This window comes from Carcharhinus amblyrhynchos, chromosome 28 (assembly GCF_965287045.1).
Source record: "Carcharhinus amblyrhynchos chromosome 28, sCarAmb.v2.hapA, whole genome shotgun sequence".
NCBI classification, from domain to species: domain Eukaryota; kingdom Metazoa; phylum Chordata; class Chondrichthyes; order Carcharhiniformes; family Carcharhinidae; genus Carcharhinus; species Carcharhinus amblyrhynchos.
In genome coordinates this window covers 17,846,550-17,866,761 of record NC_137351.1, presented here as the reverse complement: position 1 = coordinate 17,866,761, position 20,212 = coordinate 17,846,550, and the positions used below count along the sequence as shown (strand labels likewise).

General features: G+C 44.9%; 1 protein-coding gene across 3 annotated transcripts in view; it reads left to right on the top strand.

Annotated features, from left to right (window-relative positions):
- Positions 1–511: 511 nt before the first annotated feature.
- The window catches only part of atosa (atos homolog A), a 114,549-nt gene continuing 94,848 nt past the window's right edge, over positions 512–20,212 (top strand). For 2 of the 3 annotated variants that reach the window (XM_080214389.1, XM_080214386.1), the window contains exon 1: positions 15,520–15,916. In XM_080214389.1, coding sequence (XP_080070515.1) covers positions 15,901–15,916 — 16 coding nt within the window. In that variant the 5' untranslated portion in view covers positions 15,520–15,900. Of the gene's footprint in view, positions 532–15,519; positions 15,917–20,212 lie in introns of those variants that run through there. The other variant, XM_080214391.1, reaches the window with a different exon arrangement.

Here is a 20,212-nt window from a genome sequence, read left to right as displayed (position 1 = left end):
GCTGTGAGACAGCAGCGCTAACCACTGTGTCACCGTGCTGCCCCACTGTGCCAACATGCCAACTCTTGCATTTGTACTGACATGAGTGAATCCACATTACAGTATAAATGGAAGGGTTAGGACAAATTTAGCAAAGATAATAAAAGTCAGAATGCAGAACATAATCTCCAAGGGGATAAGACTTCTCTGCCTCTTGTTCCTTTAGCTTGGTCTGACGTTGTAAGTGTCCCTGCTGCCCTTTGCTGGGTTCTATCAATTATTTTCTATTGGTGAGTGGAGGTAATACGTAAACATTTGCTACAACTAAACTTCTCTTGGCTGAGGACGGAGCAGAATTTGGGTAGTTGACAAAGAATTAATTGAGGATGCAGTCAGCTGATGAAGGTAGTACAGGGGTCAAAGCTCTTTCTGAAGAGTTTGGTGTGTGGTTTAACATTTAGACTATAGGCCGCTGTACAGCTTTCCTAGCTCCAATATACATTCTAAACAATTTAGAAGATTTTGAAAACCGGCAACTATCCCACTTGTAAGGTCAGTTTTATTCTCAACCCTTGCCTGGATTATGTGGTCTAGTGCCAGGAGGCAGTAAACTACAACACAATTGTTAATATTTTTGCTTGATTAGGTGGCTGTAGATGTGTATATTGTGAAGACCTGTACACAGAGGGTGACGTGTCAGTAATACAGGAGTTCTTCCCAGCATCGACACACACTCAGCACGTAATAACTGCTAAAGAACTCTAAGGAAACCGTTTTAAGTTGCTAATCCTTGGTCATCATTTCCATACAGTTTTACAATGGCCTTCCTTTGAGCCTATATTATAAGTAACTTTGAACAGATAAATCCATTGGTACTATAGTGTGTTTTTTAAAAATTCATTTACAGGATGTGGGCATTGCTGGCTAGAACAGCATTTACTGCCTATCTCTTTAGGACAACACAGTGGCACAGTGGTTGGCACTGCTACTTCACAGCGCCAGGGTCCCAGGTTCAATTCCGGCCTTGGGTCACTGTGTGGAGTTTGTATATTCTCGCTGTGCTGCGTGAATTTCCTCAGGGTGCTCCCGTTTCCTTCCACAGTCCAAAGATGTGCGGGTTAGGTTGATTGGCCATGTTCAACTGACCTTAGTGTCAGGGGGATTAGCAGGATAAATGTGTGGTGTTACGGGAATAGGGATTGGGTGGGATTTTGACTCATTGGGCTGAATGGCCTCCTACTGTACTGTAGGGATTCTATGATTCCAAGTTGCCCCTGAGAAGGTTGTGTTGAGCTGCCTTCTTGAACTGCTGCGGTCCGGAGGTGTAAGTCCATCTATAATACTACTGCTAGAAAAGAAATTCCAGGATTTTGACCCATTCACAGTGAAGGAACAGATACATTTACAAGTCAGGATGGTGAGTGTTTGGAGGAAAACCTCCAGGTGGTAGTGTTCCCAGGTATCTGCTGCTATTGTCCTTCTAGATTGTAGAGGTTGTGGGTTTGGAGGGTGCTGCCTAGGAACCTTGGTGAGTTCCTGCAGTGCATCTTATAGATGGTACATAGGGCTACCGCTGTTTGTCAGTGATAGAGGGATTGAATATTTGTGGAAGGGGTAGCAATCAAACAGGCTGCTTTGTCCTGGATGGTATTGAGCTTCCTAAGTGTTGTTGGAGCTGCACTCATCCAAGCAAGAACAGAGTATTTCATCACACTCCTGACTTGTGTTGTAGCTGGTGGACAGGCTTTGGGGAGTCTGGAGATGAGTATCTCACCACAGGATTTCTAGCCTTTGACCTACTCTTGCAGTCACAGTACTTATACATCTAGTCCAGTTCAATTTCTGCTCAATGGTAACCTCCAGTTGATAGTGTCACAATTATTGCACCAGACTATGTAATCCAAGGTCATGAGCTTAATACCATGAACTTTAAAAATATGGTCATTGTTAATTAGCATGATTAACCATGTTGGACTGTGATATAACAAATCTCTCATTAATTAATGCTTTTCAATGTCTACAAGTAATTCCTGGCCGAACAAGCACAGCTGTTTCAGGAACATCATCCCACAAATGCCGCAGCAGCACAAGAAGGGAATCCTCAATCATTTGTGGGCTCTGGCAATGTGATTTAAAGTTTATTTGTTAGTTACAAGTAGGCTTACATTAACACTGCAATGAAGTTACTGCGAAAATCCCCTAGTCAACACACTCCAGCGCCTGTTTGGGTGCATTGAGAAAGAATTTAGAATCGCCAATGCAACTAACCAGCATTTGTTTCAGACTGTGGGAGGAAACCGGAGCACTCGGAGCTAACCCATGCAGACATGCGGAGAACGTGCAGACGCCGCACAGTGACCCAAGCCGAGAATTGAAACCCAGCTCCCTGGCACTCTGAGGCAGCAGCACTGACCACTGTGCCGACGTGCTGCCCCTGGTTTCCTGAGAACACTAAAGTCGTGAAGACTAGTCCCACCTGTCTAAGAAGCTGTATGCTAAGTATTGATCCAGTATGCCACTCCTTATGCTGCGATTCTGTAGAAGGGCTGACGTTCCCATTACTACAGAAATCATCCTGCTTACGTTGCAGAGCTGATTTGGTATGAGTCAGAATGTTACAATATCTATGAATGCAAACAAACTTCACTGAACTATATGTCCTTGGTGAGTTTGCTGGCAGTGGATAAGCATGGCTATCTTCTGAGGCAGAAAACCACATGATAAAACCTCTGTTCAGGCAATGTATATCATTGCAGGAGGTTGCAATGGAATTTGTTTACTGGTTTCCAGTTCAGTTTCTATTGGACAGAAACTGGAAATGAAAAAGTATAAGTGATAATATAAATTTGTGAATTTTATTTCACATGTAAACAGTCAGAGTAAAACAATTTTCTGTAATTATTACAATCTTTCAAAGAGCATTCAGTTGGGAATGGCCCTCAATAAATGGAGAAAAATTGCAGAAAGCTGCAACACAAAGGGACTTGGAGGTACTTGTGTACAAAACACAGGAAGCTAGCACAATAGTGCAGCAGATAATCAGGAAGGCTAATGGAATGTTGGCCCATATTTCAAGGGGGTTGCAATATAAGAGTAGGGAAGTGTTGCGGCAACTGTACAAGGCACTGATGAGATCACATCTGGAATACTGCGAGCAATTTTGATCCCCTTATTTAAGGAAAGATATTATTTCATTGGAGGCAGTTCAAACAAGGTTCACTAGGATGATTCCCAGTATGGAGGGATTGTCTTATGAGGAGAGGTTAAACAGGTTGGGACTCTACTCATTGGAATTTAGAAGAATGAGAAGTAATCTCTGTGAAAAATACAGAATTCTTAAGGGGCTTGACAGGGGAAATGCTGAGAGAATGTTTCCCCTCATTGGAGAGTCCAGGACCAGAGAACAGTCTCAGAATAATGGAGCACCAATTTAAGACTAAAATGAGGAGAAATTTCTTCTCTGAGGATTGTGAGTGTTTGGAACTCCTTGCCACAGAGGCAGAGTCCTTGTGTATATTAAATGCCAAGATTGATCGTTTTTCTATCAATAAAAGAATCAAGGGTTACAGGGAATGGGCAGGAAAGTAGACATGAGCAATGTCAGGCCAGCAATGATCTGATTGAATGGTGGAGCAGGCTCGAAAGGCCAAATGGCCTGCTTCTGTTCCTATATCTTACCAGTCTTCATATTGGCATACATATGACCATGTTCGTTGACGTACGACTTGGTACAAAAAATGCATGGCCACAAAGTAATTTTTCAGACAAAAGACAAGAGTGAAAAGGTTTTTATTTCAAATTTCCAGCATTGGCAATGTTTTGCTTTTATTTTTGGGTTTGAATAACCTCATGGCACTGTTTGTATGAAAACCTTCATTATTTTTCTCGCAGTGCGTACATCGATTTCAGGAAAATGTGATTGTTTCATTCCTGTACTGCTCTGTTTAGTGTCTCATTGTTGAAATTGGCTTACAAATGTTAAAAGCTTGAATGTCTTCTTACAAGATTAGCAAGAGGAGGGCAACAATTTAATACCCAAAAGATTGAACTTAACAAAATGTTTCCAACAACAGTTGGATGTTGCAAATTGAATGGCAGGAGCAACATTAACAATAGAGCAGGGAAATGATTCACTTAATAAATAAAAGAGCATTATCACCTCCATAAATCAAGCAAGCAAAATGTTCAAGCTCCTGATGCAATTCATAGCCCTAACCACAACTGTCAAGGGTGCTGTATTCATTGTCCATCCAATAACAAACACTTGAGTAAAAAAAAGTCATCAGCTTTCAATAGTTGACTTGCAATCATAGAAACGTAGAAGGTAGGAGCAAGAAGAGGCCATTTAGCCTCTGCTCAGAATGGAGTCTGTTCTGCCATTCATTACAATCATAGCTGATCATCCAACTCAATAGCCTAATCTTGCTTTCTCCCCATGATCTTTGATCCCATTCGCCTCAAGGGGTCCCTGTCGCCCCAAGTGTTGCAAATGTGTAGAATTAGCCACCTTCTGTGTTATCAGCTTTTGGCAAAAGCAAATAGTGATGGTATGAGGCACGGAATGAAAGGTTAGGACTGTTGTTTCACGTTAATTCAATTGATATTAGCAATGCAGCTCCTTAACACATTAAACGCAGCATCTTGTTATAACAGAATTATCAGATACAGATGAATTTTATGCTGTTTTATTACAGCACAATACAGGTTTGCTCATCAGATTTTATACTTTTATTTGTTCATGGGATGTGAGCGCTGTTGGCAAGGTCAGCATGTTGACCATCCTAATTGCCCTTGAGACAATGGTGGTGAGCCACCTCCTTGATCCACTGCAGTCTGGTGTAGACAGACCTACAGAGTGTTAGGGAGGGAGTTCTAGGTTTTTGACCCAATGACAGTGAAGGAACGGCAATATAGTTCCAAGTTATGATGGTGCATGGCTTGGGCAATTTGCTGCTGGTGATGTTCACATGCCTCAGCTGCCTTTGTAATTTTAGGTGGTGGAGATCACAGACTTGGAAAGTACTGTCGAAGGATGTTTAACTAGTCGCTGCAGTGTATTTGTTTAGTCCAGGTTTTGGGTTTCCGTGAGCCTGCAACCTGAATTTCCACCTAATTTCAATCTTGACAGCAGAATCTTACATCCAATTGCTTCTGAGTTTGTAAATTTGCTACTTGGATATGGAAGGTAGATTTCATGTTAACAAGGGAAACTAAACACTGATGCCAATCGACTGATATCCAAAGTAAACACTGACACAAGAACAAAAATGCTGGAACATTTCAAGCAGGTCAAACACCATCTGTCAAGGAAACATGACAGTTGACATTTCAGGTATAAAATCTTTCCACAAGCTGAAAGATATAACAAATAAACTGCATTTAAAAAGAAACAAAGGGAAAGGGGGCAGGAAGCAAAATATACACTGGACAAAACAGAATGGTGTGTGAATTGTTACAGTAGTGAGGGGTTGCGGGGAAATCAGGAACAAGGAACAAATGTAACAAGGAACAAAAGGAGGCATAACGAGAGAAAATATATGACACACATAAAACAATGAATGTGAGAAGAGCAAAAAGAAGGTGGATGAGAAGGATGCATTCTTCCTATCCATCCTCTTCCTGCTCTCACCAATTTTTACAGAAAGCATCCTTTCCAAATGTATCACAGTTTGGTATGGTTCCTGCTCTGCCCAAGACCGCAAGAAACTACAAAGGGTTGTGAACGTAGCCCAGTCCACCACGCAGACCAGCCTCCTATCCACTGACTCTGTCTACTCTTTTCACTGCCTCAGAAAAGCAGTCAGCATATCCAAGGACCTCACGAACATTCTCTCTTCCAGCTTCTTCCGTCAGGAAAAAGATTCAAAAGTCTAAAGTCATGTGCCAACTGACTTAAGAACTGCTTCTTCCCTGCTGCCATCAGGCTTTTGACTGGACCTACCTCATATTAAGTTGATCTATACCCTAGCTATGACTGTAACACTACATTCTGCACCCTCTCCTTTCGTTCTCTATGAACGGTATGCTTTGTCTTTATAGCACACAAAAAACAATACTTTTTGCTGTATCCCAATACATGTGACAATAATAAATCAAATCAAAATCAGCTGGAAGTATTAAAATTGGCAAGTAAAGGAGAGACCAGGGGTCTAGTAATTTCATTAGTTCTTTAGAATGAAGGCAAGGCACTGCAGACCAAATAAAAAGATGAATAGTCAGCATATTGTCCTGTCTAGGTAATTGTAACCATAATGTCGACATTCGTTTGTGAAGTATTGTCATAGAGGACATGTTTGCAAATAATTGTTACTGTATTTGAGGCTAACTTGAGAAGCACAGAGGCATTGCTGTTGGCTTGACACCAACTTCACAATAAACAGGTAGACACAGGAAGCCGCGTAGCACAGGCCCATGAATAACTCATGTTGGAGCTTTTTTGTGGTTTTCAAACAACACACTGCTCAGCATTTGATTATTGAGAAAATGATTAGAAAAACGTTGTTTGAATTCACCTTACTGCTCTTCATTCATTTCCCTTGTCCCACATATAATCTATGATGTGTTAAAAATCTTAGATCTGGGTGTACTTTCTGTCAACGTTTGGTGAAATTGGTGTTTTTGTGTCCAATTTAGGGTATGACACTTTAGGAAGGATGTCAAAGCCTTAAAGGACGTGGAAAATTACGATAATGTGACGAGAGAGATTCTGATCTGTGCAGAAACTGGGGTTGGTTTCCTTGCAGAAGAGGTTTAGAGGAGATTAGATAGGAATGTTCAAAATCATAAAGTTTTAATAAAAGTAAAAAGTAAAGTTTATTTTTTAGCCACAAGTAGGCTTACATTAACACTGCAATGAAGTTATTGTGAAAATCCCCAAGCTGCCACACTCTGGAGCTTGTTTGGATACACTGAGGGAGAATTTAGCATGGTCAATGCACCTAACCAGTACGTCTTTCGGACTGTGGGAGGAAACCGGAGCACCTGGAGGAAATCCACGCAGACACAGGGAGAACATGCAGACTCCACACAGACAGTGACCCAAACTGGGAATCGAACCCTGGTAATGTGAGGCAGCAGTGCTAACCACTGAATAAGGAGAAACTGTTTCCATTAAAAGGGATAGAGAGAATACAAATTTAAAGTGATAAGCAAAAGACCCAGAGATTACTTTTTTTTAAATACAGTGAGTTGTAATTTGGAATGTATTGCCTCAGAGGGTGGTAGAAGCAGATTCAATATTAACTCAAAAGGAAAGTCGATAAACAGTTGAAGAGAATATGTTTACATGGTTATGATGACTAGTCTGGAACACTGTTTAAGAATAAGAGGTCTCTCTTTCAAGATCAAGATGAGGAGAATATTTTTTCGCTGAGGATCATATGTACATGGAATTCTCCTCCACAGATAGCAATGGAGGCTGGATCACTGAATTTATTCAAGGCTAAGTGAGATATATTTTAAGTAGACAAGGGATATAGAGACAGAAGGGGAGGTGAAGCTGTTGTGAAACCACAACCAGATCACTCATATCAAATGGCAGAGCAGATTTGAATAGCCTACTGATGTTTTATGTTGTTTAGGGAGTTGTGAAGCACAGCTAATTAGTTCATTCAAAGAACTAGCACGCATGTGATGAGCCAAATGGCCACTTCCTGTACTATCATTTAAATTACTGTCAGCCTGAAACCTGATGCAGATTTCCTGATTTTCAAATTAAAAGCTGATCCAGATTTATAAAGGATACTGCTTTTAAAACCTTCCCCCAGTGCAAGGATGGGTTACAGTAACTGGCAAAGAATACAGTAAGGAAATGCAGCAGTCAATTGCGTACTGCAATGACCAGATTATTTGTTTGACATGAGGGTGGAGGGAGAACGGGGGTGATTCTCCCATCCCGCTGCACTTATTTTTTAGTGCAGTGGTTCAGGAGATTCAAGCAGTGACTGATTTGCATGATTCGCACTAAGAGTCCAGCCCTGAGCGCGTCTCCCAGCCTAATTTTTTTCTCGTCGAAGGATCCATGCTGAAAATCAGTGTAACGAACATTAGCACGCGTTTACATACCTGACCATCTAATTAGTGGATCCGCGACAAGAATCTCTGCGTTCGCTAGTGTCTTCCCCCACTCTGGCATGACGTCACACTGACATGGATTACAACTGCTGTATAAAAGTCAGGACCTGGCATGGCAACATTGAACAGGAATAAGGAGGTACATTTTATGGAGCTGCGGCCCCAAGAGTGCAGAGGAGGTAGAGGCAGTGCCTGGAAATTTTCTGCTTGCTGGGGGAAGGTCCCTGGAGAGCTGAAATGTTGTCCCCAGGCTCAGGGACGTTCCATGTAGTCTCTATGGGGTTGGATGTGTTCCTTTACTCTCTGTTGGTCAGGCTGCTGTCTGCAGTCACTGGGCTGTTATGTTGTTCTGACTGTGGGGTTGGTGAGGGACTGGACTGAGAGCTGGGGTTTTAGGGAAGGGGGGAGTGCACCATGTGCTACTTGGGGGCTCATCCGTTCAGGTGCTCCAAGTAGGGGTGCTCTGGTGAACACAGACACTCATGCTGCATGTATTCTGCAGTGAATGGGAACCCATCTTGTGATAAAAAGGAGTCTGTCCCTGCCCTGTGTGCCTGACACGCAACACATGCCTGGAAGGAATGCTGTAGTTGCACTCATAGCAATGGTCACACCCGCACACCAACCTGAGGCCAAGGATGTCCCAATAATAAAGGGAGTAGGGGGCGTGAGTAAGGTTGGTGGCATCCCGGCAAATAGGGTACAGGTGAAGGCTGGGATGAAGGCACTTTATCTGAATGCACGAAGCATTCGGAATAAAGTGAATGAGCTGGTGGCGCAGATCAGCACAAATGGGTACGATCTGGTAGCCATTACAGAGACGTGGCTGCAAGGTGACAGGGACTGGGAGCTGAATGTACAGGGGTATCAAGTGTTTAGGAAGGATAGGTGGGAGGAAAAAGGGGGGTGCGTAGCTCTGCTGATTAAGGATAGCATCAGGGTGGTAGTAAGGGATGATATAGGAGCCAAAGAGCAGAAAGTGGAATCGTTGTGGGTGGAGATTAGGAACAGAAAAGGGAGGAAGACACTGGTGGGCGTCATCTATAAGCCCCCAAATAATGATCTGGAGGTGGGGCGGGCTATTAACGCGCAAATAAATGCGGCGTGCAGAAATGGAACGGCGATAATTATGGGGGATTTCAATCTACATATTGATTGGTCGACCCATGTTGGACGCAGTGGGCTTGAGGAAGAGTTCTTGGAATGCTGCCGGGATAGTTTCCTTGAACAGTGTGTGTTGGAGCCGACGAGGGAGCGAGCCATCTTGGATCTGGTGTTAAGTAATGAGGCAGGTAGAATTAGGGACCTTGTGGTGAAGGATTCTCTTGGGAAGAATGATCATTGTATGGTGGAGTTTCTGATGCAGATGGAGGAGGGGAAAGTGGGTTCCTGGACCTGTGTCCTTTGTTTGAACAGAGGGGAGTACGATAGGATGAGAGAGGAATTGGCGAATGTTGATTGGGGGAGCGCATTGGAAGGTAGGTCTGCTGAGGAACAGTGGAGGATCTTTTAAGGAGATCTTTCTTGGTGCTCAGCAGAAATTTATTCCGATGGTTAAAAAGGATCGTAGGAGGAGAGATAATCAGCTGTGGATAACGAAGGAGGTAAAGGAGAGTATTAAATTAAAAGTGGATGCGTTTAGAGTAGCTAAGAGTAGTGGTGAGAAGAGGATTGGGAGAGGTTTAAATATCAACAAAGAATGACGAAGAAGTTGATAAAGAAGGGTAGGATAAACTATGAAGCTGGGCTAGCGCTAAATATAAAAAAGGATAGTAAGAGTTTTTATAAATATATAAAAAGGAAGAGGCTGACTAGGGTGAACGTTGGACCCTTAGAGGATGAGAGGGGGGACTTAGTGGTAGGGGATGGGGAAATGGCTGAGGCCTTGAATAACTTTTTTGTTTCGGTCTTCACGGAGGAGGACGTGAATAGTTTGCCGGGTGTTAGCGATGGAAAGATGGTAGGAGTGGAGGGCCTGAATGACATTATTGTTACTAGAGAGGCGGTGCTCGACAGACTGGAGGGACTGATTGTGGACAAGTCCCTAGGACCGGATGGAATGCATCCAAGGGTTCTGAAAGAAATGGCGGAGGTGATAGTGGATGCCTTGATGATTATTTTCCAAACATCGCTGGATTCTGGGGAAGTGCCGGAAGATTGGAAAACAGCTAATGTTACGCTGTTGTTTAAGAAGGGTGGCAGGCAAAAGGCAGGGAATTATAGGCCAGTTAATTTAACGTCTGTTGTAGGTAAAATGTTAGAATCCGTGATCAAGGAGAAAATAGCAAGGCATCTTGAGGACAACTGTTTGATACAGCAGACGCAGCATGGTTTCGTTAAGGGGAAGTCGTGTCTGACGAATTTATTGGAGTTCTATGAGGATGTGTCTAGGGCGGTGGATAGAGAAGAGCCGGTGGATGTGCTGTTTCTTGATTTTCAGAAGGCGTTTGATAAGGTGCCGCACAATAGGTTATTACAGAAGGTTAGGGGGCATGGAGTTGGGGGTAGGGTGTTAGCGTGGATAGGGGATTGGCTGTCAAATAGGAGGCAGAGAGTGGGGGTCAATGGGTGCTATTCAGATTGGCGGTTGGTGACTAGTGGAGTGCCCCAGGGGTCGGTGCTGGAGCCTCAGCTATTTACCATTTATATAGATGATCTGGAGGAGGGAACCGAGTGTATGGTGTCAAAATTTGCTGATGACACCAAGATTGGTGGAACAGCAAATTGTGCGGAGGGTGTGGAAAGTCTGCAGAAGGATCTAGATAGGCTGGGCGAATGGGCCAGGAACTGGCAAATGGAATTTAATGTTGGCAAGTGTGAAGTTGTCCACTTTGGTAGGAATAATGGTAGGAAGGACTATTATTTACATGGCGAAAAACTGCAGCATGCAACAGTGCAGAGGGACCTCGGGGTCCTTGTGCATGAGCCGCATAAACCCAGCCTGCAGGTGCAGCAGGTGGTCAGGAAGGTGAATGGGATGCTGGCCTTCATAGCGAGGGGGATTGAATATAAAAGTAGGGAGGTCTTGCTGCAGCTGTATAGGGCACTGGTGAGGCCGCAGCTGGAGTACTGTGTGCAGTTTTGGTCGCCGCACTTACGCAAGGATATTTTGGCCTTGGAGGGAGTGCAGAGGAGGTTTACTAGGCTGATACTGGAGTTGAGGGGGTTGAACTATGAGGAGAGGCTGAATAAACTAGGCTTGTACTCGTTAGAGTTTAGAAGAATGAGGGGAGATCTCATTGAGACATATAAGATGATGAATGGGATGGATAGGATAGAGGTGGAGAGGCTCTTCCTGCTCAGAAAGGACAGCAGGACTAGAGGGCACAGCCTCAAGATAAAGGGGGGGGTGGTTTAGAATGGAGTTGAGGAGGAACTTCTTCACTCAAAGGGTGGTGAATCTCTGGAATTCTCTGCCCGTTGAAGTGGTGGAGGCTGCCTCGCTAAATATATTTAAGACGCGGGTTGATAGGTTTTTGACAGGCAAGGGGATTAAGGGTTATGGGGAGAGGGCGGGAAAGTGGAACTGAGCCACGACAGATCAGCCATGATCTTATTGAATGGCGGGGCAGGCTCGAAGGGCTAGATGGCCTACTCCTGTTCCTATTTCTTATGTTCTTATGCTTTCCCACCTTGCCATGTTCACTGTACCAATAGTAGGGATATGCTCTGTCTGAGGCCAGAACTCTCCATTCACCTGACGAAGGGGCAAACCCTGAAAGCTTGCGAGTTTACTATCAAATAAATCAGTTGAACTTAAACCTGGTGTTGTCAGACTTCTTACTGTGTTTACCCCAGTCCAATGCTGGCATCTCCACATCATCACTATACCAATGGCAGGCAACCTATTCAGGTGAAGCATGGCACCACAGATTGTGCTGTGTTGCCAACATCCACATGGGGATACTGGTCCCAGTGAGGGATTGTGGGGGGCTGGTGCTGGGGTAAATGCAAGCAATGATATTTATCAATCTTTCTCTAACCCCCAGCATGCAGAATGGACCTAATGGATCTCAGTCTTATTGATTTAGAGCTGGCCATCAGGGTGCTGGCTGAGGAGGAGAAGGTGGCTCAGGAGGTAGAGGCCATGGTGAGGCCACTCCAGGAGCAGCCAATGGCAGGCCCTCAGGAAGGAGGGCAGGGGGCTGCCACTGATAGCCAGGAGTGGGACAGCAATGTTCCAAAAGGGTGGCCAGGAGAAGGAGGATGCGGAGGCCTAGGCAATACCGGACCAGAACATCATTCGAGGGGCTGTTGGAGGTCATGTGCTGTTGCTGGTTCCGCCTATCTAAGGACACGGTCCAACACACCTAGCACCTGAGGGCAGCCACACGCTGCCAAGTGATGGTGGCACTGAATTTCTATACGACACGGACATTTAAGGCACCCAGTGGTGATCTTTGTGAAATCCCTCAGGCCTGAGTCCACAGATGTGTTCGCCCGAGCAGGCCAATACATCTGTTTTGACGTTGGTCAGGGTCAGCAGGAGCCCCAAGCTGTACTCTTGACCACCACTGCCAGGGTGCCCCAGGCGCAGAGGGCAGTGGATGGGACACACATTGCCCTGCAGTCCTCTTGAGGTGAGGGGCAACCATTCATCAACAGAAAGGGGTTTCACTCCCTCAATGTACAAATCAAATGTGATCACTTGATGAACACCATGCAGGTCTGTGCACACCACCAGGGAGTGTCCATGACAGCTATGTCCTGAGGTGGACATCCCTGGGTTCTTTGAAGATCAGCCCAGGTTGCTGGGATGGCTCATCGTGGAGGGGAACAAGGGCTACCCACTGAGGTCATAGCCAATGATGCCAGTGCGAAGGCCCAAGACTGAGGCAGGGACCCATTATAATGAGGCCCACGTTGCCACCCGGTCTGTAGTAGATCGTTGCATAGGCCTGTTGAAGATGTGATTCCAGTGCCTAGACTGCTCGAGCGGATGCCCTCCAGTATGACCCTGTGTATGCCTCATGCATTATAATCGTCTAATGCATTCTGCATAGCATAACCCAGCAGAAGGGAGACCAGCTGGAGGGAGAGGATCGAGACTAGGCAGAGCTTGACAACTTGCTGGAGGATGGTGGTCAGGCAGCGATGGCAGGTGCCTGGCAAGACGTGGCAGCAAGAAAGGCCCTGATAGCAGCCCACTTCCCATAGCTAGTGAAATCCAGCGTGAGAGCTGCTCCCAACATCCTTCCACCACACCCCAGAAGAAACCGTAGCCGCCACATCCCCCCCCTCCACAACCCAAAGCTGGTCATTCAACCCAAATGATCCTTCCCCTTCCCTATGTTCTCTCAGCCCAGTCCCACCCTTCCCCGTCCTCTCTCAGTTTCCCCCGCCCGACCTCGAGAAACATCACAATCGGTTAAATGACCCAGACTGGCCATGGTAGTGAGTATTTGTTGAAGGCTGGAGGATGATGGCACACTGGAATCTTGTCTCTGGTGCCACTCAAGTCTGACTTCTACCTGCTCTCCAAAGACACGCTGCCACCTAGGCCCACATGGCAGAAAGGGTTGGGAACACAAGCATGTAGGGAAATGGGCCAGGGGGTTTGGCTGGAGTGGTGGGGGTGATGCCAGGGAGTGGTGTTTGATTAAGGGTCCTATGGATGCTGGGGAATGTAGTGCAGGTGGTTCATAACTTTTGGCCTAGAGGCTGGTATTGTGCAGCACAGCAGTCTGTGTCTCAGTGTGTAGGATGGGGGTACACTAAACACTGTAGGGGGAGAATCAGAGATAGATTAGTTCCAGCTGTGAGATGCAACTTTTATTTGTGCTCTTAACAGTGACCAAAACCTAACCCTGACCACTGGTGACCATCACCCGTGCCCTCTCGTGTTTTCTATGGTAAAAGTTGGTGAGAATCGTAGCTGACATGCCAAATTTCCTTGTCTTCTGAGAAAGTAGAGGCACTGGGTGCAGTAGAGAGTGCTGAATGTTATGTTACAGTTATAGCCAGGGTGTAGAGAAAGAAGAGTTTGAAATAGAGCATTGTTAGAGAGCTTAAAAGATTTAGAGTAGAGTTTTAAAAGCATAAAAGAATTAGAATTATGTTGGGGATGGCTCACAAGAAGTTGCCTTAAGTTTTGCTACATCTTTGTTACAATGGAGCACTTGAAATGCCATAGCATCAAGGCCATAGCCCAAATGCTAAAAAATGGGATTAGGATAGGTGCTTGATGCCTGGCGCATACACGATGGGCCAACAGGTCACTTTTTGTGCTGGAAAACTCCATGATTGTAATCACTCCCAGCACCTACTAATCACTGGCCTTCTATGTTGAACTCCCTCTCACATGTTATGTAATCACACTTATTCTTTGGGAGAACGAGCCATATGGACTTGAACAGTTAACTCTCTTTATCTCCCTACGTATGCTGCCAGACCTCCCAAGTTTTTCAAGAACTCTCTGCTTTAGATTCCAGCATCTGCAGTATTTTGATTTTACTAAAAATAAACCGCAGTCGCCCTGAGTTTAAATTGGGATTGTATAAATCTCATCTTTCGTCTGCTACCAGCACAGGAGACCATGCGGCCCATCGTCTCACTGCCAGCTTTCTGCACAGAGTAACTTGCATCTGGTCTGCCAGAACCCAACAATGTTTTAAACATTAAGATAAAGGCAACAAACAACGTTTTAAACTTATGAAACAGGAGTGGGATCCCGGCATCAGTGGTTCCATGTGATTTGGACGTTATTTCACTTGAGCTCAAGCCACCGGCTGATCGCTGGGCCCTGTTGCTATGGTGACGCCGCGAGAGTTCCGCGGGGGGAGGAGCAGTGAGGCGGGATGATGTCAAGGGAGAAAACGGTTGTTGAGACACGTGACCGAGGCGGAGGCGGGGCTAGGGATCCTCTGAGGGGGGTCTAGGAGGCGGGGCTAGTGAGTGCCTCTGTGAGGGCGGAGCCGGGGGGAGGGGCGAGCGGTTCCCTCTGAAGGCGAGCCTGAGGGAGCAGCCAGTTCTTCCAGTGAGGGGAGGCCTAAACCAATTCCTCTTTAGAAAGGCGGATCTTGGGCGGGGATAGGGGCGTGGTCACCTCCTGCGGGGGTGGGCCTATTCCCTATCTTGGAGAGCGGGTTTGCGGGCGGGGCTTCCATTGTGGGCGGTTCCGGGGCGGAGCCTATTCCATTGGGAGGCGGGGTCCGTTCCTTCCACTGGGTGGGCGGGGATAGGGGCGGAGCCTATCCCTGTGGGGGCGGGGCCGTTTTCTTCCATTGAATCTGATCTGGGGGCGGGGCATATTCCTCTAAGGGTCGGGGCCGCTTCCTTCTATTGGAACTGTTCTGGGGGCGGGGCATATTCCTCAAGGGGCAGGGCCTCTTCCTTCCATTCGGACGGTTCTGGGGGCGGAGCCAAATTCACCGGGGGGCGGGGTCTTTTCCTGTAGGGGCGGGGCCAGTTCCCTCCTCTGTGCGGCCGGGGATGGGGGGTTTCTGTTTTGACAACATGGAGGCGGCGGCGGCTGTGGGGTGACAGAGGCCGGGGGGGGGACAGGCGGACAGACACGGGCGGGCTGCTGCCTCCCCGGCTGGCTGGTCTGCCTTGCTAGCCGTAAGCATTCTCTCTTCCCACACTCCGTCGGCTATATTTTCTGTTTGGTTCCCCATCAATTCCGATCGCTTTTGGGGACTCCCAAATCCGGGGAGGGAGGAGGAGGGGGGGAGGCCTGGATGACAACCCCGCCGTGAGGGAGAGAGGGGGCAAGAGAGAAGAGGAGGGGGTCGCATCCGTTTAACCCCCCCTCCCCCCTCCTCACCCGCCTGTCAGTCCCTTTCAGAGAGGATCCGGGAGCAGCAACTCGGCAGCAGCGGGGGGCTAGAAGACGAGGAGCCGCCGACAATGAAGTCCGACCGAGGTAAGGGGACATTTTCCACAACAATTTACACCCCATCTGACCAAAATGGTGACCTCCCCCCCCTTCTCTCTCTGCACCCCCAAAATCTCACCCTGAGGAGATGTGTGAGAAAGAAAAAACATAAACCCCAGCTCCTCAACTTTGCTCCCCTGACCTGCACTCAAAAAGAAAAAAGGTCCGATGAAAGAAAGTTTCAGATTATTTCCTTTCTTTGAGACATTTAAAAGCTTGTGTAGATAGACTACGTGGCTACGTGTCAGCGGGGACTGTCAGCAGAAATAATCGCCTGGACAAGCCTCAGCCTGCTCATTAAGAGGAGCCAGGACTGTGTGCATGGATGATGATGGCAAGTGGGTATTTTTCACTCTTTTGCATCACCCACTTCCATTTAAAGGGAAGCTGTTACTGCAGTAAATGTTGGCACTGACTGCAAAGTTTGGAGCACTGTTGTGTTCCACTCTGTCTTTCCAACCCCCCCCCCCCCTCCTTCAGAACAACTACACTTAAGAAAGAGTACTTCCTAAATGAAAACCGACCATGTTCCCTGCAGATGTCTGTAGTTTGAAAATTCACTGCCAGCTGAATGCCCCTCACAGTAGTGCCATTTGTTAGCTTACAACAGGGAGCGACTTTGAAACTTGAATAGAACTGCAGATGGAGGGCTACGAATTTTAACAAAACTTCCGAATAGGAGTTTTGCAGTGTCTCGCAATTTATGATCCTGCAACGCAGATGGAATAAAGATATGTTCTTCATTCCCTCTCCCTGCCCACCCCATAACAATTTGGTTAGTGATCCCCACTGAAATCAAATAGAGATCCTGGGCACTGCATAATAACTTTCACTGGTTGCTGAAGTGCAATTAAATGTTATGTTTTGAGTTACAGTTGTGACGTGGGTTTATAAAGAATAATGAACAACGTCTAAGTTTCCTTTCTGATGTGCTAAAATTCTGCAGGGGAAGGGGGTGAATTGAACTAAAATGAGGTTTTTTCTGTGAATGCTGGATAACCTGATGAAAGTTTTAGAATGGCAAAATTTGGAAGCAAATATCTTCTGATTTGTGATGAGAACTCTTTTGACTGACAACTATTGTGATCTATATATGACAATGTTTGTATGTTGTAGGGGATAAACAAGATGCAGAACAATTACTATCAACCCCTACCCTCCCCTCCTGCAAAGAATTCTTGACCTTCACAGTCACTTCTACCATGTAGTCTGCAACACCTGCTGCTGCCCTGGCATTTGAAAAAAAACTAACAGCTGCCTCTGTGCAAGACATGTATTAAGATAACCATCAGTTTGTTTGAGGTATTGGTGAACCAGGTGTAGATAAACACCAAGATACCAGGTGAATGGATCATGAGACAAATTAAGATACAGGTAACAAAGTTCAGAATGAAGACTAAGTTTACGGAGATTTAATATTCAGAAAATTCAATTACATTGTGTTTAGGTGGACTAGTAAATTGACAATTGTCAAAATGTTCATGACTACTGAAATCAGCTAGTAAAGTAGCTTTCAGTAGAATTGCTTATTGTCTCCACTCCTAACTCTCTGTCCTAGCTACCAACTCCATTCTGACACCTGGCAACTGTTTGAGATTGTTGGGAAGGTGTTGGTTACAGGAAGGTTAAAGAAGTAGGTTACCTCCTAGTCTTCATTAAGTGTGGAATGGTACAGGCAGACCCTTGTACTTCAGCTAATCTATTCACATTTAGGTGCCACATTTAGTCCTGAAATGGCTTCTGTTTCAGCTCATCTGTCGAACCCCTCATTCATGCCTTTGTGAACTTTGGATTCAACTATTACAACGCACTCCTGGCTGACCTCCCACATTCTACTCTCCATAAACTTGAGGTCATCCAAAGCTCTACTGCCTGTGACTTGCAACATTCCTGTTCCCTTCCCACTCCTGTGTTTGCTGAGCCATGGATCCAGGTCGAGCAATGTCTTAAATTCAGAATTCACACCCTTATTTTAGAATCCTTTTGTGGTTTTGCCCCTCCCCATCTCTAATCTCCACCATCCCTCAACATTCCAAGAGATCTACACCTCTCAATTTCTGGCCTCTTCTGCATCGCCAACTTAATTGTTCTACCATAGGCCCTGTCTTCAGTTGCTCAGGCCCTATTTCTGTCCACCTTTCTGCCTTGCTATTCTGTTTAAAGAAATTCCTTATTTACTTATGGTGCTTGGTGTCATACTTAACATGCTCTTGTGAATCACCTTGGGACATTTCATTGTTAAAGATGCTATATTTAAATTTGTGATGTTGAATGATAGTGTTTCTTATAAACTGTTAGCTAGCAAGACAATCATAAATGTCTAATAATTAAACAGGCATTATGAACTATTGTCCTCAGTGCTAATCCAGCATGCTTAAGGCATTTGTAAACTTGTTAAACAAAAATCTGTCAATGAAAGCATTAAAACTGAGCTTAAAGATAATCTAATTTTCCATTTCAAAAGGTAACTGGAGATTATGATTTCACTGTTTCCTTTAGGGATCATTCATGAAACTTGCTATTTAAAAAAAGTGACAAGTTAATAATTTTACTACGTATGTGTATGCAATACTAATCATTCTGCCTGAAATTCCCAGTCTCTTCTGAAAATGAATATGACTCCAGGGCGATCCCTTTGCTTTGTCAGGATTCTGCTATCTGCAGTTTTACCTGACTGCTGATCAGGACAATCAGTTACTCTGAAGTTAGAAGTGCTTTTCTTCCTTCCAACGCTTTTGGAATAACTGAGGGTGGACCAGCAGAACTATCCAAACTTAGTGATTTAAATTGCTTTATGGGATGCTTCTTGTCCCAGTGAAATTATCCAGGGACAGTTAGCCCTTCTGGATAATTGCTGGTGAACCCTGACTTGGGAACTTCCAAGAAGGATTCCCTAGTGCATCACTGGGGTAGCCCCTAAATATGATGCTGGGGAGCAGACCTATTCTGAGGGCAGCCACACTGGCTCCTTTATTAGGCAATAAGATTTGAGATGTTGACTGTCCAATCAGTCAGAATGCTAAATTAGAAATATTCTCTGGACATTATGACAGGAGGCATCACTTGTTGAGGAACTGATGGGTGGTTAAAGTGACCTTAACGGAAGTCTGGAATAGGGAATCTAAACCAGGGAAGTAAAATAAAAATATTTAATTCAAGGAAAAATTAAGCAGAAAGTGAATAAAGAGGGTAAGAAAAATGAGTGCCAGATAAGTGACAAAGAGAAAAGCATGTTATTTTAATTCTTTAAAACTAGCAATCATTCAAATCTGAATGAATGAGATCACACTAAATTTTCAGGGCCAGAGATGTCATTTGACAGTAATTAAGATTATAACACTTAAAGATTCAAGCCTAACCTCTTCTGGCATGTTTAATGAGTAACTAAAATTTAAGTACCACAACTTCATGTCTTTCCTGTGCTTTAACTAATCCCTTGATTAGATGTACAGTGAAGCTGGCAGAAGAGAATGCAAACTGGATACAGACTTCCTGATTTCTGCATTTAGCGGTGTATGTGGGGAAGTGCTGTCCAATTTACTCCCACATACCACAAAATAGGGACCTTTTATTTACTAGTAGGATATTAAACATTTTGAAGCCTCAAAGGTTTAATGTGACATTGAAGTAGTGATTGCATTTTAACATTAGATACATTGTAAAGGAAATTTTAGTTTGCATCAGCCCTTTGTATACTTGGGAACATTTGCTGCTGATACTTGGTGCAAAATGTGGACCAAGCTCCTGAACATTGATATCCTGCACCTTAGTGAATATTGAGCATTGAAATTGAGCCAGTCCAAAAACAATACAGCAATTGTAATAGTTTCCTCTTATTCTTATCGCATGGATAACCAAGAAATAGTAGTAGTAACTTGTTGTGCTTCTGCCATTAACCCCCATAGCAAGAACAGCATAAAGCCTGATTATTCATTTGTTCTGTAAGTAATGAATTGGTCTAAGTGATCAAAACTTGCATATAACTGAAGATGGTCCAGTTATAAAGGTTAAGGCCATAACTAGAAGGATCAAAAACACGTCCAAAGATGTGCGGGGTTAGCTGAATTGGCTATGCTAAATTGCCCCTTACTGTCAGGGGGACTAGCTAAGGTAAATGCATGGCATTATGGGAATAGGGCCTGGGTGAGATTGTGGTTGGTGCAGATTCGATGGGCCAAATGGTCTCCTTCTGCACTGAAGGATTTTATGATTAATTAGAATATTGGAAACCTTGTGATCGAAACAAATTGCATCCTTCACATGAGCTTGGCAAGCCAAATGGCT